This window comes from Nicotiana tomentosiformis, chromosome 9 (assembly GCF_000390325.3).
Source record: "Nicotiana tomentosiformis chromosome 9, ASM39032v3, whole genome shotgun sequence".
NCBI lineage: Eukaryota > Viridiplantae > Streptophyta > Magnoliopsida > Solanales > Solanaceae > Nicotiana > Nicotiana tomentosiformis.
In genome coordinates this window covers 76,877,022-76,885,313 of record NC_090820.1, presented here as the reverse complement: position 1 = coordinate 76,885,313, position 8,292 = coordinate 76,877,022, and the positions used below count along the sequence as shown (strand labels likewise).

The 8,292-nt window shown below is 37.9% G+C and overlaps 1 protein-coding gene across 1 annotated transcript; it reads right to left on the bottom strand.

The window, feature by feature from the left end:
- Nucleotides 1-379: 379 nt before the first annotated feature.
- Nucleotides 380-1,615, bottom strand: LOC138899033 (uncharacterized). Its single transcript, XM_070185145.1, has one exon. It carries the CDS (start codon nucleotides 1,613-1,615, stop codon nucleotides 380-382), a length of 1,236 nt encoding a protein of 411 aa, XP_070041246.1.
- Nucleotides 1,616-8,292: the final 6,677 nt, after the last annotated feature.

Below are 8,292 nucleotides of genomic sequence, written 5' to 3'. Positions count from 1 at the left end.
TCACCGGTAATGTTATCTACCCTTTAGTGGTTTCACATGCCATGTTGAATATGTGTAGAACCCTGACTGCAAGCACGATTTAGTCTTGCAGACCTAGTTGTTCCACGATCCTCGATCTAATGATATTAGTCAAGCTACCTAGATCAATTAACACATGCTTAACTAGAGATTTACTTATGAGTACAGATATTACCAGTGCATCATTGTGCGACTGTACGATGCCCTCATCGTCCTCATGGCTGGAAGACAAGGTTCCTTCTGGTACGTAATCTCGAGTCCATTTTTCCCTCGTTATGGATACTTTGGTGCGCTTTAACATCAGCCCCTGGGGAACGTCGACCCCACCAATGATCATGTTAATGACGTGCTGAGGCTCCTTCTACTTGATCTGCTTACTAGAATCTCTGTTCCTGAAATGATTTTTAGCTCGATCGCTCAGGAACTCCCAGAGATGTTCGTTGTTGAATAACCATGCTACTTCCTCTCTCAATTGTGAGCAATCCTTTGTTTTGTGGCCGTGAGTACCATGATATTTACATATTAAGTTGGGATCCATTTTAGCTAGATCACACTGTATAGGTCGCAGCCACTTAGTGTCTTTGATGCGTCTGATGGCAGACACGATAGCAGTAGTATCAATATTGAAGTTGTACTCCGATAACCTCAGTGCTTTCATAGACCCGATGGGCCTGTCGAAACCGTTTTTGCTCATGATTCTCCAGTTATTTTGACCTCGATTGCTTATCCATTCACTTCTCACAAGGTTTCGTCCAGACCCGTTAGCATTACGATCACCGTTATACGGTTGATACCGATTTCTACTTGACCTTGGTTCATGATCAATGTCTCTTTTGAATTTGTCACTAGCTCGGACGGGATAAACAGACCCGGAAAGGGCCCCAAGCTGATCATCTTCGACCCTAATTTTTGATTTGTATTGATTATGCATATCGGCCCAAGTAACAGCCGAATATTCTACCCGATTTTGCTTCACCTGGTGCGAAGCAAATGAGCTTCGAGCAATGAGTCCTTGGGTGAAGGCTTGAACGACCCAATCGTATTCCACTGGCGGCAGGTTCATCCGTTCCATTTGAAACATTGACACGAACTCCCTGAGCATCTCGTTATCTCTTTTCCTTACCTTGAAAAGGTCCAACTTCCTAGTCTCGACCTTGATGGCTCCGGCGGGCGCTTTTACAAAAGTATCTACAAGCATAGCAAATGAGTCAATAGAATTGGGGGGCAAGTTGTGATACCATATCATAGCTCCTTTTGACAAGGTCTCTCTGAACATTTTCAGCAGGACGAATTCAATCTCATCATCTTCCAAGTCGTTCCCCTTGATGGAGCACGTGTACGAGGTCATATGTTTATTTGGATTAGTTATTCCGTTGTACTTAGGAATTTCAGGCATGCGAAACTTCTTCGGGATCGGCTTCGGAGCCGCGCTCGAAGGAAAGGGTTTTTGAACAAACCTTTTTGAGTCTAGTCCTTCCAATATCGGAGGTGCTCGGGGGATCTGGTCGACCCTAGAGTTGTATGTCTTCACCTTCTTGTCGTTGGCTTCGATCTTCTTTTCTCCTGTTTCTACCCATTTTGTCAATTCCTCGAGCATCTTTATTATCTTAGGGTTGGTCACCGGTTCAGCTTTATTTAGCCTATATGTGGCTAGTTCATTTCTGTGAGTATTGTTCCAAGATGGTTCGGGCTCAACTCTACTGGGAGTGCGTCTTTGGTTTTGTAGTTGGGCTATCGCTGCCTTGTGAGCCTGTAGCATTTCAAAAATCACTCGTAAATTGATCACATCCCCTTCACCGTCACAAGTATTTTGGGCTACCGATCGGACTCCCACGCGGACGCTGTTCTCAGGATCGGTGGGCCAATTCGTGTTAATGGCCTCATATGAGTTGGCGTCGTTTGGGTCTGCGGCCGGAATTTTGTTAGGATCAGCAGGGTGCACCTCGTTACCGGGCACCATATTGTTGTTCTCACCATAGTGGCCAGATTCAGTATTCGTAATTAGAGTGGCAGATTAGGAGTTCGACATTTTAAATTTAGTCCTGAAATAAAAGATATTTCAAAGAATAAGTGTGAAGTAGGGTGTGTTACGGAAATTTGTATCAAATTGCCACTATTATCCTTAGCCCTGCGGTGGGCGCCAAATTGTTTACCCTCGAAATCGAATAATAATTAAATTTATAAGTGGTTGTAAGGATATGCGGATTAATTTGATACAAAATAATAAATTGAGAAATTCAAACCACACGAGGAGGATGATTCCAGTCTTGGTGAAGTATTCACTCTTGATCTGGGCTCAAAGTGGACAATTTTGATGAATGAGAGAAAAAGCTTACAATAATAGTGAAAATAATAGTATATTGATTTGGGATGCGTGTTACCATATATCTAATGAATTATCATACCCCCTTTATATAGTAGGCGAATCCCACTCTAAGTACAACTCTATAAAAGGTAAAAAAATTTCTGTTTAACTAATTGTCGGTTCTTCATCGAAACATACCGGGGTCCATGCCGCAATATTCGGCCGGTCGCTAATATTACGGCATTCTGTTGGTCGTTCTTGATTGCCGAAGTCTTTCAGGATTTAGATCGATCTCGAATCATAACCCCGATATTCTCGAAGGCAGATAACGTGCCCCAGAATTCTAACTTGATGAGACCTTTGTTTCGATTTCGTTCTTTCGCAATCATATCTTGAGTTCGTTTTACCCTATTGGAGGCCGGAGTGTATCATGAGCCCGGTTTTTACCCGTATACAAGGCTAATATGAGTTTTTTTTCATCTCTTATTAGTTACATATTCATATTGTTGTTCATAGAATTTTGTTTAGTTATTACATAAAGTTAGAAGGTTTCTTTAATTACTGTTTGTTTTAAGCTTAGTTTTGACCATTTTGACATTTCTTAATTACATAAGTAAATAAAGAAGGCAGTAGATTTGAAGTAGGAAATTAAAAAATGGACTGCTAAAGCTGAACAATAAAACGTGAGCCAAAAAAGGGGGATTTGTATCTATACCTGGTTTTTGGGTCACTTTTTAACCTATACCTGCTTTGCAAAAAAAATTGCAAGCGTGCCCACTTTTCGGGTAACTTCAGACATACGGGCCTGAAGTAGCAAAAATTTATGTCTGAAGTTTGAACTTCAAAATGTTTTGTCTGAAGTATAGTCTTATCAAAGCAAAACTTCAAATATTTTTGCCTGAAGTTTGGCCTGACTTGCAAAGGCAATCACGCAAACTTCACTTCATAGTGCAATGGAAAACTTCAGTTCAATAATTGCTGAACTTCAGCAATTTTGGCTGAAGTTTTTATTTTGTAATTGCTGAACTTCGGCATTCTAGGAGCTGAAGTTTGTTTAGTATCTGTTGAACTTCAGTATTTTAGGAGCTGAAGTTTGTTTAGTATTTGCTGAACTTCAGCTCCTAGAGGATGCACTTCAGTTCAATATTTGCTGAACTTCAGCAATTTTGGCTGAATTTTTTGTTTTGTAATTGCTGAACTTCAGCATTCTAGGAGCTGAAGTTTGTTTAGTATCTGCTGAACTTCAACATTTTAGGAGCTGAAGTTTGTTTAGTATTTGCTGAACTTCAGCTCCTAGAGGATGCACTTCAGTTCAATAATTGCTGAACTTCAGCAATTTTGGCTGAAGTTTTCGTTTTGTAATTGCTAAACTTCAGCATTCTAAGAGTTGAAGTTTGTTTAGTATCTACTGAACTTCAGCATTTTAGGAGCTGGAGTTTGTTTAGTATTTGCTGAACTTCAGCTCCTAGTGGCTTCCCTGACAAATCATAAATTAAACCAGGTCTCCTGAATCCAAGAGCTTCGCTTTATGTGAAGAAGATGCACTTGTGCCTACTTGTGTTTAGAACTATGAGTTCCTTGAAGTTGTTTAATATCACCCGAAGAAGAAGAAGAAGGAGGAGAAGAAGAAGAAAACGAATGAGGAGAAGGAGGAGGAGAAAGAGGCGTGAAGTTGTTTAAAAAGTGGGTATAAGTTAAAAAAAATTTAAAAAGTGGGTATAGGTTAAATGGGGGCGACCAAATAGGGCGCCCCCTATAATTTTTACGCCAAAAAATATAAAACAAATTTCAGCAGCCCAACAGAATTAATCAATTGACCCAATGGTCATTTAATATCAAATGGGTGACAAAGTGTTGGCTCAAAATAACCAAAGACGGGCTAGCAACTCAAATGTAAATAGTTGGCCCATTTTCTTTTAATTTGGACAATACCAATAAGAGTTGGCCCATTTTCTTTTGATAACAAAGTAGCCCATTTTTTAATATTACAAGTTGGACCAAACTTTCAAGTGTCATGCTTCCACCAATTAAATTCAATAAAAACTGGTTTTAGTTTCCTCTATAATTAAAATAATATGAAAACTTAATTACCTTAATAATTAATTTAAATACTTGGCAACTAGTAGGCGCGTCTTAACTTTTTTCATTCACGGACTCGCTTGTGTAGCGTGATGTTTAATATTTAGTAAATTAATTCAATAATCTCAATAGCTTAATTAATTTCTAATTTAATTAATCCCCAGTTCTAATCGTGGACTCGCTTACGTAGCGCGATAGTGGCATTTAGTAATTTTCTAAACTAATTTTCTCAAGCACAAAAGTAGTAAAATCTCATAAGTACGACAAATAATTGATTGTCATGATTTCATATTCTCTTGCGAGGCGCAATTAGGATAAGTTAATTAATTTTATTTTCGATCATACATTCGCTGGCGTAGCATGGTTATGACAACGTAATATTATCCAAATCGTTCTTTAACAATTCTAATAATTAAAAAATAAAAGCGGATAGGTAAAATATGGAAATCAAATGTCACAACCTGGAATTCCCACCCTCGGAATCGTGATGGCACCTAACATTTCACTTGCTAGGCAAGCCAACGTTAGAATAATTTTTAGCCATTTTTAACAATTCAAATTAATTGATACCAAGTAAACTGAATAAACTGAAATAAAACTGAAATAGAGTGAGAAACCATAATAATAGCAATATCTAGATACAATCTCAGAACTGGTGTCACAAGTGTACGAGCGACTAGAATAATACAAACATTAGTCTGAATGAAAGTATAACCGTCTGAAATAAAATAAACAACTAGAGTAAGGTGGAAGGGGACTTCAGGCTGCGAACGCCGAGCAGTTGTACCTCAAGTCTCCGTCAGGCAATCAATCCGAGCAATCTACAGACCGGCGCTAGGACCGACTCTAAAATATGCACAAGAAGTACAATATGTAGTATGAGTACAACCGATCACATGTACTCTATAAATGCCGAGCCTAATCTCGATGAAGTAGTGACGAGGCTAAGGCATGTCACTTATAAAAACCTGTACGCAATATAATAATAATAACGCGAAAGGAACACAGGAAAAGTAAGGTAGTTAACTTATAAAAATAAACATAATCCTCAGAATCTTGTATGAAAACACTAAAAGCTAACACAATGCAACAATGAATATAAAATACACAATCCGTTGCGGCACACAGGCCGATCCCACCGTACAAATACAATCCTCCCTTATTTCACCATATCAATATCAAGAATAACAACTAAAATCTGTTGCAGCACGCAACCCGATCCCAGCATATAATCAAAATCAATATCATAATCCTCCCTTATTTCACCATAGCAAAATCACATATAAAATCCGTTGTGGCACACAACCCAATACCACAATATCAATATCAATCCTCTCTTATTCAACTCGTTGCGGCATGCAACCTGAACCATAAACAAAATCAATAAATATAATCAATCCAATAACTCAGTTGGCAAGAATCTCTATGATTAAAGAATATGAAAGTAAAGCCATAAAGGAACCTCGTACCAAATCAAGGAATGCTATAATTAATACAGAACAAGTAGGACATGCCAATATATGACAGTTAAAGTGTACAAGTAGGACAATTAAGACAAGTAGAAATTAATCATGAAAGCATGGAAGAAACGAATATTTTAATACGAAAGTAATAAGTGACAAATAGCAAATTAAGGCATAGGAAGCAATTAAAGCATGTAACAGTTAAGACACGAAATAAAATAATTAATGAAATACGGGCAAGCATGGAAACAATTATTTTAACAGCGTATATACACTTGTCACCTCGCATATATGCCTTTACACATGTAATTCACATAACACATAACTCATGGGTTCATATTCCCTAAAATCAAGGTTAGACCCAACACTTACCTCGTTCCGCAAGCAAATCAAAGCTCAACCGGGTCCTTTCCTCTAAAATTCACTTCCAAACCAATCAAATCTAACCAAAATTGACTTAATATCAACAAACAATGCGAGAAAAATTAATTATAATACATACAATTAAGATCTTTACACTTTTCTCAAAAAGACAACAAAAGTTAACCCTGGGCCCGCTTGGTCAAAACCCAAGATTCGGACCAAAACTCAATTACCCATTCACTCCCGATCCTGATTATGTGATTAGTTTCGAATCTGACCTCAATTTGAGGTCTAAATCTCAATTGGGGTGTTAATAAAATCGGGGGGAACGGGTATATTTTATATTGCATAAAATGGTAGAAAACATGCTTATATGGTCTGCATGCTTTGTTTGCTATTTTGTTTGACATGCTCTATTTCTACACACTCATAGAAAGCATGCTTATAGTAAACCGCACACACTTCACTCAATTATCTAAAGCATGTTTGAGTATTTGCTATACTTGTTTCCAGGTATACTATTGTGCACATTTAGACAGCATGCCTATATGATACAATAACACATATTTTGCTAGTGTTCCTCTAGATACCATGTCTATAAGGTTTCACTTAAACAATCAATAATTATTTCTATTACTCTTAGCACGCTACCCTTCCAGATACCATGACTATAGGTTTTTTATATAATTAATCAACTGCTTCTATTACACTGATCTTTTAGATATCATGCATATAGAATTTTAATAAACTAATCAATTACTTTGTTATTTCGGCGTATTACCACACTTAGACAACATGCCTATAGGGATAAAGTATATAAAATCAATTTCAGTTATCAACTACTAGAAATCCTTCCTATAGGATACCATCATCTGCTTAAGAAACATGTCTATAAAATCAGTACTGGTAATTCAGAATTCTGAGATCGTTTCACTGCCTTACTATGCAAACAATTAAAAATCATGCATATAGGACTTGCAACGCTTCTAATCTGCCAATGAATTATTTTAAAGTAACAGTACTACTTGTACAATACTGGAAATTGAAATCACATAGAAATCATGCCTATAGGACTTAATGATTCTAATGCATCTAGAAACGGCCTACTGCCTACGTGCAATTTGTTGCTTACGTGTGGAGGCTAACTTGAGCCTTTTCCTGCATTTATGTGTAGTCCTACATGTTTTTGAATGTATGCTAGTTTTATCATTTGAGCATCCTAAGAAGAATCTAGAACCACCTAATAGTAGGTCCAAAGCCTCCTGGATCATAGTCATGGGACGGGTAATGCATGTATAGGACACAGTTTATAATTGAATTAGAGCGCTTTAGGTAAACAACTTTAACATAGCAATTGGGTAGCAGGAGATGATAGTCTTTGCCTGCTGAATAATATGAGAAACCCTTACCCTAAGGGAGTTGTGAAGTATTATTTATGTTACACGGGGTGATCCTTTAGGCTAAAAAACTTAGGACCCCTCCCTCCCCCATCCCTTTATATGCTTGCTGCTCACACACAGTCATAGATCAACGCAGCTGTACTCCTTATGATCTTTAAGACTTGTACCGATTATTCATAAGTTTAATTCTTATGTTATTTTTCCTTACACTGGTTTATGTTATAATAGAACTTTCAACTTCCACATCTTTCCAAACCAATATGATCACCTAGCTTAATTACATCATTACATAGTGTAAACTTTGGCCAGGACCCACAATTGTTGACCTCGAAGAATGCCTAACACCTTCTATTCAAGGTAATTTTAGCCCTTACCCGATTTTTGATAACACGGACTAGTATAACAGAGTTATTCGCAAATAAGTGCCTAACGCATCTTAAAAATCGTTAGGTGGAGACTCTTCTCTTTTAACACCCATTTAAAAGAGTTGTTACATGTCGAAACTCGCTTTTGCGAGAAAAATAGGGTGCGACGGTCTGCACCTCTAACGGCCTAACCTCCACCTCTGGCTGCCTGACCCGTGCCTCTAGCTGGCTGAATGGGCGGTAGAGAAACCGGTGTCAGAACCATGGCACAAGAACTCTGCTTTGGCATGCCACCCAAC

What these genes read in the sequence shown, in the direction of transcription:
- LOC138899033 (XM_070185145.1), bottom strand. Translation starts at nt 1,615, where the DNA reads ATGCTCGAGGAATTGACAAAATGGGTAGAAACAGGAGAAAAGAAGATC.